Consider the following 21,923-nt stretch of genomic DNA (forward strand, 5'->3'; position numbering starts at 1 on the left):
GCAGGCAGAAAAAGGAACATCTTTCCTCCTCTTTTTTTCCTAAAACCAATTTTACTGAGACCAGTACTAATAAATATAAATGTTTGTGATTAGCATCTCTGCGGCACAGGTGCATGTTGGTTGCAAGAGGAGGCATGTTCCTTCATTTCCGGCGATGAGAAGTACAGTACGCCATAAACGCAGAGTCCAAAACCCAGCTCCCTGATAAATGAATGCACAGATTGTTAATGTACCATTGTGTGGTTCAGCCTCGTGGAGCTTTAAAAAAAAAAGACTCCTGCCAAATCGGACCGAGCTGGAGGTGGGGCTTCCCTTTCAAGGTCCAGATTACACAGGATGGAGCTTTAAAGTGACATTATTTTCCCTTTACACATAGGGGATTATATAGACAACGCATCCCCCACTGGGTTGCACTACCATGTGCTCTGTAATTCCATTTTTTTCAGACTGGTACTTACTGTTGACACGGGTACTGGTACTAGTACACCGCTGGTCTGTGAGGAGTGACCAGACTGAGAACAGCATTTGGTGTTGAAGTGTCTACTTGGCCTTGTGTACCGTACCCTAGAATTAGGCTGTTAAAATAATTTTGTCAACAGTAGATTTAATCTGCGGTGTTTTCACAAATTGTTATTATCATAATCATGATTTCATATCTGGTTTAATCTCTCTCGTCAATCTGTGTGGACTTTGCTGGCTCATATACAGTGTATGTAAGCATGCACATAAGCAACTCACTGCCAAGGCACAGCCTCATCATTAATATACTAATCAAATCACTGCTATTTATGTTATATTGACAATGGAAATAAAACAGAACGATTTCTGTTAATATATAAATGAAGGGTTCAATCATGGCGCTGCTTGGAGCAAGAAAACAAGTACCCGGCTGCCGACAAAGACAAAATCAGTCTAAAATAGCTGTTTTTCAGTAGCTGTGAAAATGTTTTATAAGGGGACTGCTGAACACCTGCCTTAAAATGTAGTTTCAACATCTCCCGAATGCCATTTTGCTTAATTGACTTGGAAATGGCCCAAATGTATTGCTGATTTCGGTCTAATTAATATTAATAATAAATGCCATTATTAACATCAAAGAACATCTGGTGCCCCTGTTTACCCGCGTGCCTTATATGTAACACATTTTGCGTCTGTTTCATCTCACAAACATCACGGGGGTAAACACTTTCTGAATGTCTTACTCGTTGTGTTTTATTTCATTTTGTTACACAGGGTCACTGATAGCAACCTCTGCCCAAGTGCTAGTGGGTTCATCTCGTGTGCATGTGGTCTTTCAGATGCTTGAGTGTTTTTCCTGGTCTGAAGCTGGTTGCTGTGATACCTTAGAGGGTTCTGGGTCCCTGGTGTACCCCCCCCCCCCCCCCCCCCCACACACACACAAAAAAAGTGCTTTCACTAGCATCTGCATAGTGGTCTGCATTAGGAGTTTTGTGCCCATAAATCACACACTAAATAACTTTAATCTAACATTTCATTAAGTAGTCCTTGTCAGGTAGTAAAAGCAGGGATAATGCAGTGGTGTTTAATGATAATTGGTGTTTGGTTAATAAATTCTGCGAGTTCAGATTACTTTCTAGCAGTGGCTAGAATGCTAGCCTCAGCAGTGTAACTAAACCTCAAATTGATTAACTCGCATGAACCAGCCGTTCACAAAGATGGCACCCGTCCAAATAAAGAAAGAGAACAGAGCATCAGCCGGATGGTGTTGTGTTGCTCCGGCGTAAGGAAATCAACTCCCCCCGGGCGCATTTTTAAAAGCCTAATGCCTTTCAAATGATGTCATCACATTTTACTTGCTCTCTCTTTTTTTTTTGAAATCCACACGTTTCCTTACCATATTTTTTGTTCTCGGCGTGACAGTAGTTACATCGAGGGAGAGGGCACTGGCTTTGACAGAACACGTGATGCATTAGAATAATGGAGAGAGAGAGAGGGAGACATCTTGTGTTTTTATGACACAATTTGATCTTTTTTTTTTTTTTTGTGAAAGTGATATCACTGTAATCAAAACCACAGAACAATTTAGCCTGGAAGTGTGATTGAAAGAGCACCATTAAGGAAGAGGCCTTTCCCCTCAGTTATTTCTTTCTTGTTGTTGTTTTATCCATTAATGGGAACAGGGTGTGGTCCGTCTGGAGGGGCTGTCTCAGAGGACAGACACACACACGCACACGCGCACACACACACACACACACACACACACACACACACACACACACACACACACACACACACACACACACACACACACACACACACACACAAACAGGTACGAGTGTTGCGTGTGTCGGTGGGCTCCTGTGGCATTTCCCCTTGGTTGGTTGAGGAGATTTTTATTGTGACACTAGCAGAGCTCCTGGTGTCAGAGCTGTAGTGCAGCAGACAGCAGACAGAATGACTGATACTCATCCTCCTCCCAGATGGCCTGTACAACTCTGCTCCAATCTGATCTCAGCCCTTTGTTCTGTTCTGTTCCATTACATTTGGATGAGCCCAATAAAATCAGAGCTGCTCTCAAATCAGAAAGCCTGAATTATATATGCACGGGTGTGATATTATTCCACTGCAACAGAGCCTGGATGTGTCAGTTTATATATGTAACTGGAAAAGCAGTGCTTGGCGGAAAAGAGGACAACGTATTGATAACGCAGATTAGATTAGCTAAGGAAAATAACAAGCTACAACATTGCAGTTTGCAGTGTGTAGTAAGATAAGTACAGTAGTATTAAGGATGTTTCATTCAATTGTGTCATTTTATTTATTAGCTAAACGTGCGTGTTAGATCAATAGTCATTGTAGAAATGACATTGATCACTAAGAAATGACAACAGTGAAAGCGTCTGACCATATCCATGGAAGGCTTTTCGCTCCCCTCTGGGTAACATTAACTTGAACTAAGCCTTGAACTTGAACTTAAAGCACTAAACATGTATAACACTAGCTGTGGCCTAACAGTACACTAACAGTGTGTGCACTGTAGCCGTCTCTGAGCGATAGCATTGGGAGTTATGGTTGCAAGACTTAACAGGGTAATATATGAAGCCAATGGCTTGCCTGTGACAATCATTTTTATTGTTGTTTCTCTTGCAGATTTTCCCTTTTGCATAAAAAGGAGCAAAGCAATGGAAAATCAATGCATGGAGAATAGTTATAGGGGGCGAGTTATCGAGAATCTCTCTGTCCCAGACTCGCTCCTCCTGGAAGACCACGTGTAAATGTATGAGATGACCTTCAAATGTCATAAATGTGTTGCGCAATAAACTGTCAATATTTGTGGTTATACAGCGCAGGATGACTTTTACAGTAATTGGAACAGCCCTATTAAAAGCTTGGGATCAGTCAGCTGATTAAGGACAACCACGCTGGACGCCTATCGCCTGGGACTCTCTCTCTCTCTCTCTCTCGTCCATACACTACATGAACAGGTACATTGAAGTGTTGGTGTGTGATTCTGTGTGTGCAGGTGTGCTTGAGTATTTGTTTGCGTGCGAGTGTATAGCGATTGGAACCTTCATTGTTGAAGGACTGTTAGATGCTGGAGTGCATCCTCTTCCTGGAACAGGGTCAGTATTAACCCTGCCACACAGAGGGCCAGAGGTTGAGGCTGGCCATAAGCTGTGTTTTTAGGGGTTCAATTCAACTCCATCTGGGGTGGACAGGTGGAGCTGTGTTTGCTACGTGAGAGAGGTGGAAACTTTGCCAAGAGGGGAAATGTCAAGTGGTGTAAAATGTGTTTGTGGAGAATTTAGCTACAGTGCAGTATGTGTACAGATGTAGGATCTCAAGGCTCGAACACATGGCGCCGAATGTGGATCTAGCGTTCGTCTGCCGATCGTCTGTGCGTTGTGCTTTGGGGACCGGCAGCTGTAGATTCTACATGTAAAATCGGTGCGCAAACTATGCTCTGAGGTGCTAAATACTCTCAGCCAGCAAACGCTATTGTTGTTTCTTAGCCCTTAATTTGAGCCAGTTTCCTACAGCAAGAAAATAATCCTGCAGCAACAGGAAATGTGAACTATTATGTGGATTATAATTCATGCACATTTTTTTTGTAGCAGTTGATACATTTTTCTTAAGGGAAAAGTGGAAATGACAAACGTTAGAAGCCTTTTTAAACACACTACAAGTTGAAAAGTTGCAACAGGGTGATCAAATGAAGGTCCTACGTCTGTATATGGACTGCAGACATGTTGGGATTATTGATTAGAAAAGCCTTGTGTCTGGGCCTTGGTTTGGAGAGGATGGGTTTGGAAAGGTCACATGCAGATCAGAATTGGGTGTACAGTGGGAACGGGGCTATGGTTGTTACAGTAAAGGATATATAAACTGTTCAATACTGTATGCCTGTCGGCTTGGGGCGGTCACATGCACATAATTACAATAGTACACTGTACTATAGGCAGTGTGGGTGCAGAGTCATGTGATCAGTGCCAGCAGTAGGAGGACTTGCTGACTTCAGCCTTTCCTTTAAACCTTATTTGACTCTTAAAGAGGAACAGATTAGGCTACTGGAAGAAATACTTTTGATTGTGTGGCATGGTTGCCTAAGTGGGCTGCTCTATTCAGACGCTCACCCTCCCCACGCGCATACCATGTCATGTGCCGGACTAGAACCTTATGTGGGCTTTGGTGTGGGTCATGCACTGACTGGCTTGCAACGTAAGGGGTGATGGGGTGGAGCCATGGACAGAATACTTCATCTTACTGTGAACTGGTACTTCTTCCTGAGTACCCACGGTGCGACAGGGTATGTGGTTGAACAAGGTTATCATGTTGGCATTGGGCTCTGGAGATTCACTCCACCTCGTCGGTCATTCTGCTTGACTAGAGTGTAGCTTTCATAACACATCAGAGCTTACAAGGACTTCTTGAGCAACCGGTCTATACAGTTAGCTGGTCATGTAGTGAGGTCATGGCCCGTATCAACGCATGAGACAACGTCCTCACCTCACGATTCTGCAGCCGTCAGCCCTTCTCAAATCTATTTCAGTTCCTCCTGAGATGCGGGTGATTATGTGGAGAGCGGTTGTTGGTCTCCACACGTCTGTGCGGTATTAGTGGCAGTTCAAGCAGGGTGAGGTCACTCTTATCACCCTCTCGTATCTCTGACAGGTAGCGACGCTACCTGTCAAACTCAGGGCGCTACGGAGACGCGTTGGCCCACTGCTGACAGAGCCGTTTCTTTCCTTGTATTGTTCATTTCAACACAATCCGCCATATGCTACCAGAAGATGATGATCGCGGGGATGAAACATTACGACGGGAGTGGGAGAGTGTGGAGGGGGTCGGGCCCGGTGTTTCTAAAGGAGCCTGAAAGCTTATGAACTGTCAGCGTTCTGTCAGCTTGAAACGGGTGTGTGTGGGGGGGGGGGGTAGCGGCAAAACGTGAACCCATTGATGTGTTTTACTTTGTGTGGTGTTAGCAGATTTGGATGGAAAAGGAGGACAAAAGCAAAGAAAAGTGTGTTTTCTGACATGGTGACGGTTTGCAGTGACACTCACCACCGTGTGTGTCTGTCTGTGTGTGTCTCTCTTGTTGCTCCAGATGTCGGGGATGACCTGGGGAAGACGGCGGGGAGTGTTCAGCAGGCCCCCTCCCAGCACAGGGACAGGAGCCTGGGCTCGGCCATCAAGGACTGCCCCTACTGTGGGAAGACCTTCCGCACCTCCCACCACCTCAAGGTCCACCTGAGGATACACACAGGTCAGTGGAGTGAGTTCCCCTTGGATATTACTGCTACCACCATTTTGCCTTCTGCCACCGCTCTCTGCCTACAACTCGAGTCAACACCATTTGGCCATGTTCAATACCATTGGCGGGAAAAGTTATTCGAAGCGCACACCTCTGCTGTAATCCATGGGACAATGACATTCAGTGGTTCACTTTAGCTACTGTTCTAATCTTATCCATATGTGAGGTCAAAATAGGTCTCTACCTGGATAACCTTCCGTGTTAGCTGCTGGGAGGTGGAGGTGGTCCCATTGAGAGTAATGAGGTGGACACTGTGTCGACTGACCAGAGCAGGCTGTTATACTGTACCCCGCTACACTACACTGCAAGGTAGACATGTCCCAGTAAATATCCGGGCCATTCTAAGGTCACCTGAGATCAAGGACGTCGGCTCTGCTAATTGTCCAAACAGGCTAATCTAGCACGCTATGTGCTATACGTTACAGCGTGTTTCTACACAATGTTTCTGCATTGAGTGTGTTTTTGCCTGCCTTGTAGCTTTGGAGTACTGCTTGGAATGTAGCTTAGAGTACTGTACTGGACCGCCTGTGAAAATCCATGGCATAATGTTGTGAGTCAGCCCATATCAGACACAAAAGAGCATGACCCTAGAAACGAGTGTTTAGCATTTCTTCAGAGCCGTGCTCTAATTACTTGGCTGAGGGGAGAGCTTGAGTGTACGCCCTAGTGACAGTCTACTACACCACGCTACAATACCTCTTCAGTCCGCATGGCTTTCTCTCGTTCTCAGATTAGGCCTGGGAATGACAGAGTACATCCAGTATGCTCATGGAGATCTCTTGAGTTTTTAGGACTACATTTCTTATCAGCCCCTGTTCTTGTTCTGCACTGTAACTGTGAACGCTCTCGGGTATAGAGCGCCTGATGTAGACATCTGAAGACACCATTTTACACCCCCCCCAAAAAAGATGTCATCCTTAAGTGCCAGTAAAGGCATGGCGCAAGCTTTCAGAACTTAAGATGGAAATCTCTTGCAGCTGAGGAAATCAATGCTTGCTTTTTTTTTTCCCCCTTTCTTTTTTTTCTCTCACCATGCACTTAAAAAGAGAGAAGGGAGACCACCCAAACTGTGCCTCCCCCCTCCCCCTTTAATAAGGACCACATACCTCTGGTCTGGAGGGGAATTAAGGAGCCAGCGTAGCTCGTAGCTCGGCGTAGCGCAGGAGCACTTGTGCACTACCATAATTAGGATCTTTGTGTGAAATAGCACATCCAGGTCATCGAGAGCAGCCCCAACCCTGATGCTGCAGACCTCTGAATACCTCACCGCCAAGAGAGGGGGGTGGGACATGGAAATCTGTTACCTAACAGAGGGGGGCTGAGTTATGCCTGTTTTGAGTGGTACAGTAAGGGTCCCCAGAAGGGCCATATTTCAGCAGATAGGAAACAGAGGCCTCATCCCAGGCCCTCCGTTAAACTTACACGGTGCAGCAGGCCAGGTCCTGCGTAAGCACAACTCAGCATGGTCACTTCGTGCACAGAAACCGTCTGATGTGTCTACAAGATGTTGCCCTTTAAAATGACTCGTACATTATCAGATTGACTTCAGTTTGAAATGATGATGATTGCATCAAGGCGATGACTTTTACATCCTGGGCAGATTCCTCCTTGATGGCAAAACAGTGGAACTCGGAGCTGACATGATGCGCCCTTCATCCTAATTCAGTCTGAACAGCACAATGGCATTGCTTATCGGGAGGTGCTCGCAATGTGCAACACAATGTTAGATTAATGACTCGCTAACATTTTGTTGAAAGGAATGAAGTGAATTTAAATTTTTCTAAAAGTTAAAGAGCTAATGTTACAGTATTAATTTCCTCTTGAACAGTGAGTGGGAAAATATCCATTAGTGAAATTAACCACAGTTTCTAGGTAGCTAACATTGTGCAGAATACAGTGTGGGGCCACAGTTAATGAACACTGCAGTGGGTGATATTTCATTATACAAATTAATGCTCACATTTTAATGGGAAAGTCACATAATGAATCTAGGCTTCAGTGACAGCAATTAGAGACACAGATTGTCCCCTTCTGGACAAGGCAGTATTTAGCAGTAAGCAGCTGTGTGTGTAAAAAAAAGAAGGTCTTTGCTCTTGACAATGGCTACGCATAACTTTAGGGGAAATAACCAGTCGAGTTTCCACTCACCTTTAAACGGGGAACAGAGAAAGAGCCAGGCCTTGCCCATGTCACATAACCTTAACCCAATCAGAATGAATCAATAGGGACCCATGATCTTGCTCTCCATTTCTCTCCCTCTCTCTCTCCTTCTCTCCCTCTCTCAATTTCTTTCCCTCTCTCTCTCTCTCTCTCCCCTGTTATTTCAATTTCTTGTTCATGGACAGGTTTAATACCAACAGCCCCTACCCCTTTTTCCAAACGAGTACCTCTTTGCATGTAACAACACTCCTGCATAGTAAACACATATGTTGATGTTTGTTGCTGACCAACAGCTATTTAACATTGACTCAAAGGTTAGGCGTTTGGATCGGTTCCTTTCCCCGAAGGGTTTCCCCAGTTCTGCCCAGATAAGATTTGAATAACAGCACTTCTTCCAGTGCATATCGCCTTTCAACGTTACGTAAAGCCATATGGAAATGTATCTGAAAGTATGTCATATCTATTAACTGTTGTAATTGCCCCTCTGTAGTGGCTCTGGGTGTTTATTCTGTGGTTACTATGGAGCTGTGACAAAGCATCCAAAACCAGATGAAATCTGTTGGAGTAGAGGAACTGTTTAAAGAAGTAGAGCAAAAAAAACCGCTATGTCCCAGCACTGCGAGGATGAATCCATTGATTATATTTAAACATTATATTAGTTCTCATGAATATTTTTCATAGTACTGTGGCAGGTGATCGTGAAATAGTTGCCCCCATATTTTATGAATTTGTATTTCATTTTTTTCCCTTGATTGTGTTAATATGTTTTCTTTATTACATATTACATTTTTTTTTGTGGGGGGAGAAATGTATATTTCTAAACAAGGACAAATTATAATTCCTTTCTTTTGTCCCATGGAGATCTGTTGTGTTTCACAGAGGTTGTGCTGTTTGCACTGATATCAATTAAAAGTGGATTAACGGGTACATAATGACCTTTAGCAGTAAATTGTGTGTAATGTTGCAAGGCAGGATACAGTATATTCCCCAGATGTCACACATGCCCCTGACGTATGATTGAGCAGATGTCTTAGTGAGTCCAAATGGTCCACAAAGAACACACACACACACACACACCACACCACACCACACCACACATTTACGGTATACATTTCCCAGCCATGTGTACATTGATTACTCTTCACGGTTTGTTTAGATAGGTATCATATGTTCAGTTATATTCAGTGGTGTTGTGGAGGGTAAAAGCTTCTGCTAAATGGCATATATTATATTATTATAATATTAAATGCAAGTGAACACAGTTTGCCCACTTTTTTTGCCTAACAGTTTACCCACTGTTTGCGGGAAAAATGCATTGAAAGTATAGGAAGTGTTACTTTATTCACCATGACCGGCGCTCAGAGTTTACCCACTGTTTGTTTACTGTAACGTTATTGTATGTCACTGGTTATATTCAACTGTCTGAAACCCAAGATTATATATGTCGTCTTATGTTTTTTATATTTGGAATGGTGGTGTTGATAACCATTTTCATCATTAACAGCCACCCAATTTATTATTTTTTTTTGCAAAAAAACTAATCACCCAAATTTCACTCTAATTTTGGGCCTAGAATATCATTTTGTCCAGTTAAAGGAATTGAGAATGATCATTTGCATCAGGGACGTTTCCTTATTAAATCAGCCCAAGCCCTTGTTATCCTGCTTAGAGGATAAGCACTTATTGGGTTAAAAGCTCATCTCGCATGGTTTATTTTAAATATGCTTCAAAATCGCTCTTGTGTTAAAAGAAAAGAACACGGTAGTCTCTCTCTCTCTATCTCCCTTTCCCTCTCTAATTGTATTTCTCTCTCTCCGATATCAATATTGTATTGAGTTTGTATTTGTGGCCCTTTATTTGAGAACTGTGCAGTAGGTCTGCAGGTCCTACAGTCTTTTTCTGGAATGGTGCCCTCCAAATAATGATAAATTACTTGAGCAGTATTCCATTTGCTAATTATATCCATGATTTACTACTGCGAGAATTAAATCATTCAATTCAGTCTTGCGTAACAATGCAACATTTTTTTTCTGTAAAAAATGGTTTCCATGTGTATAATCTAAACATGGTATAGTTATATATACACACACAATACTTGACAAACATCCCTTTATTCTTGACTTTTTCCAACCCCCTTGCTCTTAACACATTTACAGTTGAAGTCGTAAGTTTATATACACTTAGGTTGCAGTCATTAAAACGTGTTTTTCAACCACTCCACAAATTTCTTGTTAACAAACTATAGTTTTGGCAAGTCGGTCAGGACATCTACTTTGTGCACGACACAAGTATTTTTCCAACAATTGCTTACAGACATATTATTTCACTTATAATTCACTGTATCACAATTCCAGTGGGTCAGAAGTTTACATACACTAAGTTGACTGTGCCTTTAAACAGCTTAGGAAATTTCAGAAAATTATGTCATGGCTTTAGAAGCTTCTGACAGGCTAACTGACATCATTTGAGTCAATTGGAGGTGAACCTGTGGATGACATCATGGGGAAATCAAAAGAAATCAGACCTCCACAAGTCTGGTTCATTCTTTGGAGCAATTTCATCTGTACAACAATAGTACACAAGTATAAACACCATGGGACCACGCAGCTGTCTTACCGCTCAGGAAGGAGATGAGTTCTGTCTCCTAGAGATAAACGTACTATGGTGCGAAAAGTGCAAATCAATCCCAGAACAACAGCAAAGTACCTTGTGAAGATGCTGGAGGAAACAGATACAAAAGTATCTATATCCACAGTAAAACGAGTCCTATGTCGACATAACCTGAAAGGCCGCTCAGCAAGGAAGAAGCCACTGCTCCAAAACCGCCATAAAAAAGCCAGACTACGGTTTGCAACTGAACACGGTGACAAAGATCGTACTTTTTGGAGAAATGTCCTCTGGTCTGATGAAACAGAAATGGAACTGTTTGGCCATAATGACCATCCCATAATGACCATCGTTATGTTTGGAGGAAAAACGGGGAGGCTTGCAAGCCGAAGAACACCATCCCAACCATGAAGCACGGGGGTGGTAGCATCATGTTGTTGGGGTGCTTTGCTGCAGGAGAATCTGGTGCACTTCACAAAATAGATGGCATTATGAGGTAGGAAAATTATGTGGCTATATTGAAGCAACTCAAGACATCAGTCAGGAAGTTAAAGCTTGGTCGCAAATGGGTCTTCCAAATGGACAATGACCCCAAGCATACTTCCAAGTTGTGGCAAAATGGCTTAAGAACAACAAAGTCAAGGTATTGGAGTGGCCCTCACAAATCCCTGACCTCAGTCCTATAGAAAATTTGTGGGCAGAACTGAAAAAGCCTGTGCAAGCAAGGAGGCCTACAAACCTGACCAAGTTACACCAGCTTTGTCAGGAGGAATGGGACAAAATTCACCCAACTTATTGTGGGAAGCTTGTGGAAGGCTACCTGAAACATTTTACCCAAGTTAAACAATTTAAAGGCAATGCTACCAAATACTAATTGAGTGTATGTAAACGTATGACCCACTGGGAATATGATGAAAGAAATAAAAGCTGAAATAAATAATTCTCTCTGCTATTATTCTGACATTTCACATTCCTAAAATAAAGTGGTGATCCTAACTGACCTAAAACAGGACATTTTTACTAGGATTAAATGTCAGGAATTGTGAAAAACTGAGTTTAAATGTAGTTGGCTAAGGTGTATGTAAACTTCCGACTTCAACTGTAGCTGTAACTTATCCAAGAGAAATGCATGCTAGGAGCATTACTATGCCTAAAAGCCAAGCTTAGCATTTCTGCTTGTTGTTTTTTGATTTCAAATCTGGCTTTGGTTTAAAATATATTGTAATTGCTAACAGGACGTTTTTTATGTTAAGATACTGGTTGTGACTTATCTCTTCAAAGGCAAAGGAGATCCATTTTTCTGGCCAAATTGCGTTTTACCATTCAATTTTACCATTAAAAAAGATTTATGAATTGTTATATACACAGTGTATTTACATAGAGATGCTCTACCTGCACTGTAAGTCAAATGATGCTACTACCACTATTCTACTACCGTGATATACAGACTACCATTCAATTTTACCATTAAAAAATAGTTATGAATTTTTATATACAGTGTATTTACATAGAGATGCTCTACCTGCACTGTAAGTCAAATGATGCTACTACCACTATTCTACTACCGTGATATACAGACACATGTTTTCCATATGTTCATTCTTGCTCATTTGTGTCAGTTAAAGTTTGTTTTAGTTTCATATGAAGGGACTGTGTCTTCCACTATTTGCTCCAAATAGCCGTAGAGCCATTCAGCTGGGAAGGAATGGAGAGCTTCTTGATTTATGATAAACTGCAAATAGAGAACGTCCGAGAAATCACTGTCTCATCGCCAAGGCAGAGGCCTGTCAGCGAACAAGGCCAAGAGAGTGAGGCCCACCAACAACCGCCATGCAAACAGAGATAACATCGAGACAGTTGTGTTGTCAGTTGAAAATAGTATCTCTTGTAGTGGACTGAAAGCACCATATGGTGAAATGGTTTTTATTGCGTCGACATGAGTGATGGCTCACTTTGGAGGAGCTGGATCGACCCGTATTCACATGCCAATCCCCGAATGGAGCTGGGGAGCTGTTTGCTGAATGCAGAATTCTGTTGAATGTTGGTTAACACTGAGATCATTGTGTTGGTTTTCACTGTTGTTCCCTCTCTTGTTAATTTCCTTTCTCTCTCTCTCTCTCTCTCTCTCTCTCTCTCTCTCTCTCTCTCTCTCTCTCTCTCTCTCTCTCTCTCTCTCTTTTTCTCTCTCTTTCTCTCTCTCTTTTTCTCTCTATCTTTCTTACAGGAGAGAAACCCTACAGGTGCCCTCACTGCGACTACGCAGGCACCCAGTCTGCCTCACTGAAGTACCACCTGGAGCGCCACCACCGTGAGCGGCAGAATGGCGGCGGCCCCTCCTCCGGACACGCCCCTCCCTCTGAGCACAAGGAGGAGCACGGCAAGGGTGGCGTCTTCGCCCGTCCTGATGTCCTCCGCGGTGTCTTCAAGGGCATGCCCTCCAGCCTGGACTTCAGAGGGGGACCGTTGCACCCCCACCAGTGGGCCCCTCCCGGTATGTTGTCCCCCAGGGAGCGTGAGAGGGACAGAGAGCGAGAGCGTAATGGCCTGGGACCTGACACTCCCTCTGAAAGCATGAAGAGCCCAGAGGGCCCCTCCGCCGCGGACGTCCCAGCCAGCTTCAGAGACCTGGGGCGGGCGTACCAGAGTATGGTGGGAAACGGTGTCAACTTCCAGGGCTCCCTGCAGGCCTTCATGGACAGCTTCGTCCTCAGCTCCCTGAAGAAGGAGAAGGAGATGAGAGAGAGCCACCTGCAGTCCCAGCATTACTTTGAGAGTGGTGAGCCCAAAGCCAAGAGGGCTGATACTGGTGAAGAGAAGGCTGAGGCCAAGCCCTCAACGGGCAAGCCTGGGTCCCAGTACGAGCCTCTGGACCTGTCTGTCAATGTCAAGCCTGAAACAGGCTCTCTGCCTGGCTCCTCTGTCACCTTCCAGGACAACGTGGCGTGGCATGGCTGCCTCTTCTGCTCCTTCACCACCTCCTCTGTGGAGCTGATGGCCCTCCACCTGCAGGCCAACCACCTGGGCAAGGCCAAGCAACGGAAGGAGGGCAAGGAGCACCAGGGAGAGCCCTCCCACTTCCTCAAGGCCAGCATGGGCCCAGCCCACCTCCATGACAAAGACAACGACAGAGAGGGGGTGAAGAGCCAGTCAGCCTGGTCCAACCACATGGAGCCCCATGCCAGCATGGGAGCCTTCCAGAGCGACTTCTACAAGCAGTATGGAGGCATGTACGATGGGTCCCCAAGGACCCCAGGCCTCCAGGGGTTTGGAGCGACATGCCCTGACCCAGCCCTGGAGCAGCAGAGCCAGGCCAGAAAAACAGCTGGGGATGAGCTCTCAGACAAGGCCTCCTGCGGGGAGCTGGAGGAGCAGGGACAGTCTGAGGATGAGGAAGGCAGGGCCGACGAGCGCTGCCACAGCACCGAGTCCTCCTCCGCCCAACCGGAGAGACAGCGACCCCACTCTGATGACGAGGAGGAAGAGGAGGAAGAGGACACGGTGGAGGGGGAAGATGAGGACAGTGCCACCTATCAGATGCCGAAGCAGATGCAGGCCGTGTCCCCAGCTAGAGAGGCCCAACGACCAGGGGTCTCCATGGGCCCTGGGGCCCCTTTCCCTCCCCAGTCTCGGCCTCAGCCACCCCTGGAGAAGCAGTGGCAGCAGGGCTTGGGTCTCCTTTCATCTCCTGGTGGTCCCCCGGGGCTGCTGAAGCCAGAACATGCCCATCTAGAGCAGCAGATGAACATGCTGTCCGTCCTGAGGGCCTACAGCTCAGAGAACCTTGCAGCGTTCAACGGCCTTGGAAGTGGCTCAAACAGCGGCGTCGGCATCAAGAGACCAGACGCACCCGGTAAGTGAGCCTGACCCTGCCGCATGGCACCGCCTTTCATCTTATTGTCCCTACGTCCACAAACACACAAACAATGCACACACACGTACACACACACACACACACACACATACACAAACACACAAAAACACATTCAATATTGTATTTACCTACATTCTCTAACACTACGATATGTACATTTTCCTAAACCCCAATTTATACACCCACAGCATCAAACGCTCGTAACTTTGTCCTGAGATTCACAATGAAACTCAGAAACTCACACAGAAAAACGAGATTTTCTCGAAAGTGATTTCGACCTTATTTCAAGCAAGTTTAGAAGCTATTGGAGTGGCGAGTGGCAACAGATTAATCTTTATTACACGTTTATATTAGGGAGACAGTAGTGTCTTCTCTCCCTCCATCCCGGGGAAGGGAATAATCCTGTCTCCTAGAGAGCAGGACCTCAGCTCCCATGTCATCTCAAGCACACAGCGGTTAACTATCTTAGCTCTCATAAAGCCCTCTCCCAAAAGCCCATTACTTTATAAGACCCAAAGATCTATGGGCCTGTGAAAAATGAACTGTCAGCTTTCATGATTCTGTTAAGGTTACAGGCGCTCCTTGAGACTGCTGTTTTTCGGAGTGCCCTTTTGCAGTTTCGGTGATAAAAATCTCAGGGAAAGGGGATCTTCAAGTTGAGCTCATAGCTCAGCACTGTGCCAGCCAGTGTAGAGTTGTACGTAGTAGGATAAGTGAACTACACACTTTAGTCCAGAATTCAACTAGCCATATCTGGAGGATTCCGTCATTGAACATGTCTCTTACTCGCCTCTCATTTTAAATGACAACATACATTTTAAATATTGCATTTCTTGAATATACTGTAATACTAATTAAATGTCACACACACACACGTTTTCCCTGAGGCCTGTTCTCTAGCAACCTGAATTCATTTTGTGTTTAGGTTGATACCACTGCTCCTATTCTACAAATATCGAATGGCAAGACTGTTATTTTATTTTGTTAGATAAACAATCCCTTTGCAAATAGATTTAGGATTAACGGACCAAAAAAATAGGCCTATTTTCATTAAGTTTCGACATGCTGCAAAATACTCAGTATATTTACGTGAGAAATAGTTTTATGATATGCTTTTGTCTTACGGTTTACGAAGTAATTGAATCAAAGCCCAAATTCGAAAGAAATGAATAACAGCACTCTTCAGTCAGTTGGTTTTCTACTTAGAGGTTTAATGTTGTCGGCACGATAATTTACCAGGCAGGGACAGAAATCTGGCTGACCAGTGTATTGTAAATACGTGACCCATCGAAAAGAAATGACACAATTGTTCATGATTAGTTGACCTTTAATGTCATGGAAACTATGTCTGTCATCATGGAACCTGTTGCGTATTTTATAATCTTAGAGGGTCATTCACAGCGATGAAAATCAGTGCCATTTTGACTTTGTAAGTGCTTTTGTGTTGGAATGTCCTCCTTTAATTCAAAAGGCATTTGAAAGCTACCCTTGTGACGTAGTCGCTTTTCCACAGAAGCGAGAATGCCTGACCTTTTTAGATAAGGCTTTGTCTGTGGAACAAAGAGCTTTCTTATGTGTATGTTATTGTCCCCGAGCTCGAGTCAGTCTCTCATTGTAATAGGGCCTGGCTGTTGACTATGTATACAGCTCGGAGGCATTGATAACTCTTTCACAATCGCCTGACCCGGTTACAGTTTTTAGACAACACCAAGAGATAACCCACGAAACATAAGAGATGAATATACTCTGAGGGTACAAAACATTACGGACACCTTCCTAGTATTGAGTTGCTCTCAGAACAGCCTCAACTCTTCGGGGCATGGACTCTACAAAGTGTCAACAAGCGTTCCACAGGGAAGCTGGCCCATGTTGACTCTAATGCTTCCCACAGGTGTGTCAAGTTGGCTGGATGTCCTTTGGGTGGTGGATCATTCTTGATCCACGCGGGAAACTGTTGAGAGTGAAAAACCCAGCAGCGTTGCAGTTCATGACACAAACCGTGGTGCCTGGCATCTACTACCATACCCCGTTCAAAGGCACTTAAATCTTTTGTCTTGCCCATTCACCCTCTGAATGGCACACTTACGTCACACAAAAATAAAACCCTTCTTTAACCTGTCTCCTCCCCTTAATCTACACTGATTTGAAGTGGATTTAACAAGTGACATCAATAAGGGATCATAGCTTTCACCTGGATTCACCCGGTCAGTCTATATAATGGATAGAGCAGGTGTTCCTAATGGTTTGTACACTCTGTGTATGACGTCAGTGTTCATAATCTAGTTGTGTGTGTGTGTGTGTGTGTGTGTGTGTGTGTGTGTGTGTGACAGTGTTTAAGTTTCCTAGCCCCGGCAGGGAGGCTGGAGGCTGAGTGGCTAAGCAGCATGTCAGCGTGTCAGAGCCCTTGTAGCTGGAGCTTCTCTTGACCCCGTAACACTCACCTCTGTTACACCCCTGATAAATATTCACCATGCGTCCTCCTCTCCTCTCAGGGCAGCAGGGCTCAGTGTCTAGTGTTACACAAGTGTTACACACACTCACCTTTACCAGCCTGTACAAGGAGAGGAGGCACAGGCTACTAACCTCCCTAGGCTACATCGTTCCATCAGGCCCTGAGAAGCGCCCAAGGAAACCCCTCTCACCCCCACAACCAGGGGCAGAGAAACAGATACTGACCGGACCAGTCCCCTCTGTATGTGCTGTGAGTGTTCCACAGGCAGGGTCATTCTCAACTAAGGTGCACTCGTACGCTGTTTCTCGGCTAGCTAAGCACAGCTGGATGGAAGTGTGCCAAGCCTGGCCCCGCCTCCTTCTCCACCCCTCACAACACTCCGTCTCCTGGCAACATCTGCTCCAGAGACCTCACACGTTTGGTTTACAGAGGTGACAGAAGTACAGTAAACAGTCATTCAAAAACCCTTCAGGAAACATTCTCCAAAACTTCACAGTGTGTTTCCTGTAATCAAGTACAGGTGACAGCAGTGCTGTTAGATATGGAGGTCATGGTAGACGCAGGTAACAGGAGATACTCTCACTGCGTGAATATGTAGAGTGCATGGATAATAGTCACGTCTACCTACCCCATATAAAGTAGTAGAAAGTATTCCTTAATAAAGCCCACTATCCTCTCCCTTCGTCCACTCCTGATCTCCTTATGGAGATTCCGTGGGGAATTGCAAGGAACATATTCTCCACAGTTATTTGGGGTGGGGGTGGCAAGCCGCCCTGAAAATGTAATTCAGAACTGGCACAATGTGATTATCTGAAGTGGATTTGCATTAGGTTTGCATGCAAATAGAGCATAAATCATTAATATCGAAATTCTCGCCTGAATTTGGGCTGTCGAGCACATGGGCTGGGCTCGACGGAGAGCTGCGCGTCGTAAGTGGCTCTCTCTTTATTATGCCCAGAGCTAGGGGTGGGTCCTTCACACGCACGCGCACACCCAAACACACACACACACATTAAATATATGAATGGCGAATCAACAGTGATCATTCCATTCTCCCTGCTATCTCATTTGAGAGAGGTTTCCAGTTGGTATAGTGTGTAGTACAGAGTATCGTGTTAAGGTTGCTATTGGTCCGCTGTGTTGTTGAGGTCAGCCAATGTGGATGTGTTTCACACAGTCAATCGCCACCTGTGATAGAGGCCTATCTATAGTCAAGACGTGATTAGGCCTGTGCTGTTGCATTACTTAAACAGTACAACATTGAACATTTACACAACAGACTACACATTGTTACAGTGTGCACCTTTCTGTAACACCCCCATGGTCGCTCGTTGGTTGAGATTGGCAGTCTGAAGAGGCAGCGTTGCTGAACGCGTGGGTTGGGAAAGGGCCTGGGTGGGCGCGCTCAGGTGTTGCTGGGAAAATAGCATAACTCAAAGTGAAGCACCTCTCGCAGCAGAAGGAGGGCGATGGAGACAGAGTGAAGGATAGAGATCGAAAGCTATGCTCACGTCACTTATAGGTGTATCTCCGGCTTTCTGTGCACAAGGACACTCTGCGCGCGCCCTGTAGTGGCTGGGCTGCTGACTGTCATTGTGGTTGTTTGTTTTGTCGTTGATGATGATAGTTGGATGAATTGCTATCTTGATTCGCCTGCTTTAGGAAAGTGAAAAATTGCTTGTTTGGACAAGTATGAACCAACAACTCAGTGTCACAGTAATGGGATCTAGAAACCTCCCACTACCGCGACCAGCCATTAGATTGTCCTCTGTCCTTATCTATTGCTAAGCTTTAGAGCGAGACTGGCTCAGCGTAGCTAACAGAGTGTGTTATGGAGGGTCACAGCACGGTCATTCAGTGGTGCTGTGCCACCCATGTTATGATGTCCCTTGGGGCAAGGTCACCTGTCACTACCTCAAACACTGATGTTTACTGCTTAGAGTGTAGTAAAAATCGGGGTCGTCAGCCTCAGCACCCTCACCCGACTTTCGCCACTTAGCCCAGACATTCCAGGGGCATAGAGGGCACTGGTGTTTTCAGCTCGGTGACACGGTCAGGGTGAGCGCCGGCACAAGTGTTAAACGAAGCCGGTCTATCGGTGTTAATGCTACAGCGCTTGACGTGGATCCAAGGCAAATGAATCTACCGACGCTAGAATGGTAAGGCTCTGGTGGTATGTCTATGGCCAGCATCTTTCGGGAGAAAAGCAGACCGATGATGGGTGTAGGGGTGCAGGGAAGGATGGGTAGGGGTGATGGGGGGGGTGTATGTCCCCCGCCCCGTGAAAATAGTTCATAAGGGCACAACACCCCCTGGTGGAATTGCAGAGGAAAAAGAGGGAGAGATGGGGAGAGAGAGTGGAAAGAATGAAAGAGGGACACCGAGAGGTATTTTCGAGTGAGCGAATTTCAATATTTCTGCTGCGAAGACGTGCGAATCCACCACATGGCCCTTTGGGTTGATCAATTTGAGAACCCTCAAATGCAGGCGCAGTTTGTTCTCAATGCGCAGTGCACACGTGTCTCGTGCCAGGCTCGCACCGCGGGAAGTTCAGGAGGAGGAGGAGGAGGGAAAGAGAGAGAGAGAGAGAGAGAGAGAGAGAGAGAAAGAAAGAAGAACAACGAACACAGACACAGATTGGCTGTGTCAGGAACACAAACTATGTAGAAAATGTAAATGTATTCAAGCCTTCTCTGATATTTTTAGCCCTGAGTACAGCCTCCTCTGACAGCGTCGGTCTGTTATCCTATGCTCGCGGGAGGTTTTTTGTTTCTCGTGTGGGGGGGGTTGTAGGGTTGGTTGACTACTTAGTTCTAGCAGTGTTCATGTCACTGGTGGCCAATTACCTCTGTCAAGAGGGAGAGATTTGGCCCTCCCTGTGTGGGACTTGAACCCGCAATCATGGAGGTCAGATGCAGGGTTGTGCTACTCCAGGGCCTGTCAGCCCCCCCCCCCCCCCACTACTGAGCAGTGCCTGTTTCAAGCTCAGACCAGAGTAGTAAAAGGATCATATGGGTGGGTCCCTCTGAACAGGTTATTTAAAGTTATTATGATCATTAAGAACATAAGGTGCCTTTCCTTGACTGGGGGATGTCACCGATGTACAGGATCAGAGCTGGTATTACAGCTCCGTTACTTTCTCTGTCGAGAAGAAGGCAGGGCTTTGCAGTTCAAACACTTCCTCTCATACTGCGACTCATACAGTCTCTCTCTCTCTCTCTCTCTCTCTTTATTTCTCTCTCTCTCTCTCTTGATTTCTCTCTCTATCGTGCACACAAGCACACACACACATATGTAATCATTCATTAGGATACAGTAGTAAAATGCAGTCTCTGAAACACACACACACACACACACACACACACACACAGATTAAAGCCTGTGTTCTTTACAGCTTTTTCAATTTGCTGCTCAGTAATTACCAAAGCCACCTAATTCATGGACCCATGGACTATTATAGGAAAACAGAGTGAGCGACAGTGATACCAGCATTCCCAGTCAGAATATTTATATATTTTCTGTGTTGTATTCCTTCCCTAACTGTGTAACCCTCTTAATACACTGTGATAGGATGAAACCTGGTAATTGCCAATAATACTGTCCTCATCAGGTGGCTAATTATCATTAATTTGGTCTTTGTTAGTCTGTTAGTGTACAAACACAGCCACACAGCTCTGACAAGTAGGGAGGGCTGGGTACAAACAGCCACACAGCTCTGACAAGTAGGGAGGGCTCGGTACAAACACAGCCACACAGCTCTGACAAGTAGGGAGGGCTCGGTACAAACACAGCCACACAGCTCTGACAAGTAGGGAGGGCTGGGTACAAACACAGCCACACAGCTCTGACAAGTAGGGAGGGCTCGGTACAAACACAGCCACACAGCTCTGACAAGTAGGGAGGGCTCGGTACAAACACAGCCACACAGCTCTGACAAGTAGGGAGGGCTCGGTACAAACACAGCCACACAGCTCTGACAAGTAGGGAGGGCTGGGTACAAACACAGCCACACAGCTCTGACAAGTAGGGAGGGCTGGGTACAAACAGCCACACAGCTCTGACAAGTAGGGAGGGCTCGGTATAAACACAGCCACACAGCTCTGACAAGTAGGGAGAGCTGGGTACAAACACAGCCACACAGCTATGACAATTAGGGAGGGCTGGGTACAAACACAGCCACACAGCTCTGACAAGTAGGGAGGGCCGGGTACAAACACAGCCACACAGCTCTGACAAGTAGGGAGGGCCGGGTACAAACACAGCCACACAGCTCTGACAAGTAGGGAGGGCTGGGTACAAACACAGCCACACAGCTCTGACAAGTAGGGAGGGCTGAGTACAAACACAGCCACACAGCTCTGACAAGTAGGGAGGGCTGAGTACAAACACAGCCACACAGCTCTGACAAGTAGGGAGGGCCGGGTACAAACACAGCCACACAGCTCTGACAAGTAGGGAGGGCCGGGTACAAACACAGCCACACAGCTCTGACAAGTAGGGAGGGCCGGGTTAGCTTAGTGCACTAAGACACCTGTGTGTGTGCTAACAACCACGAGAGGCTGTCTCACACGGGTGATGTGTGCTGAGATTAGTGAGATTGTGTTGAACACTAATGACATGCACTAATGTCAATGAGAATCTGTCTCAAATTGATGATCCCTTCTAAAAGTAGTTGCCTAACTACACAGCTGGGAGCAAGGCACTACCTTCCCTGCATGGGTCAAACCAACAGGTCCCTGACCATCTTCACTGCTCCCCCGTACAAAACGCTGGTGAGATCAGCCTTCTGTGGATCGTTCCCAAACCCACGAAGTCTTTAGTTGATAACATCGCTGGAGGGGAAAGTTCTCCCGTGATTAAGCTGTCTGGAGGATGTCTGTTTCTCTGAGTTTCTTAGGCGACAGACAGTGTTGGCGAGACTCCTTTTTGTGCATTGTGCAGTGTGAGATGACGAGTTGACGGGTGAATCGGAGGTGCTATTTCACACGTGCAATATTACCATTTTGACTTGCACCGAGGTGAATTATCACCTTGTCACTCACCAGTGCAAATACTAGTTT

At 45.6% G+C, this 21,923-nt stretch overlaps 1 protein-coding gene across 5 annotated transcripts in view; it reads left to right on the forward strand.

Annotated features, from left to right (window-relative positions):
• Window positions 1-21,923, forward strand: part of LOC110506377 (zinc finger protein 536) — a 205,609-nt gene that overhangs the window by 130,230 nt on the left and 53,456 nt on the right. For 4 of the 5 annotated variants that reach the window (XM_036963203.1, XM_036963204.1, XM_036963205.1 and 1 more), the window contains 2 exons: window positions 5,567-5,734; window positions 12,765-14,390. In XM_036963203.1, the coding sequence (XP_036819098.1) occupies window positions 5,567-5,734; window positions 12,765-14,390 (1,794 nt within the window). The remainder of the gene's footprint in view (window positions 1-5,566; window positions 5,735-12,764; window positions 14,391-21,923) is intronic. The other variant, XM_036963206.1, reaches the window with a different exon arrangement.

Source organism: Oncorhynchus mykiss, chromosome 26, assembly GCF_013265735.2.
Source record: "Oncorhynchus mykiss isolate Arlee chromosome 26, USDA_OmykA_1.1, whole genome shotgun sequence".
In the NCBI taxonomy this organism is placed as follows: Eukaryota; Metazoa; Chordata; class Actinopteri; order Salmoniformes; family Salmonidae; genus Oncorhynchus; species Oncorhynchus mykiss.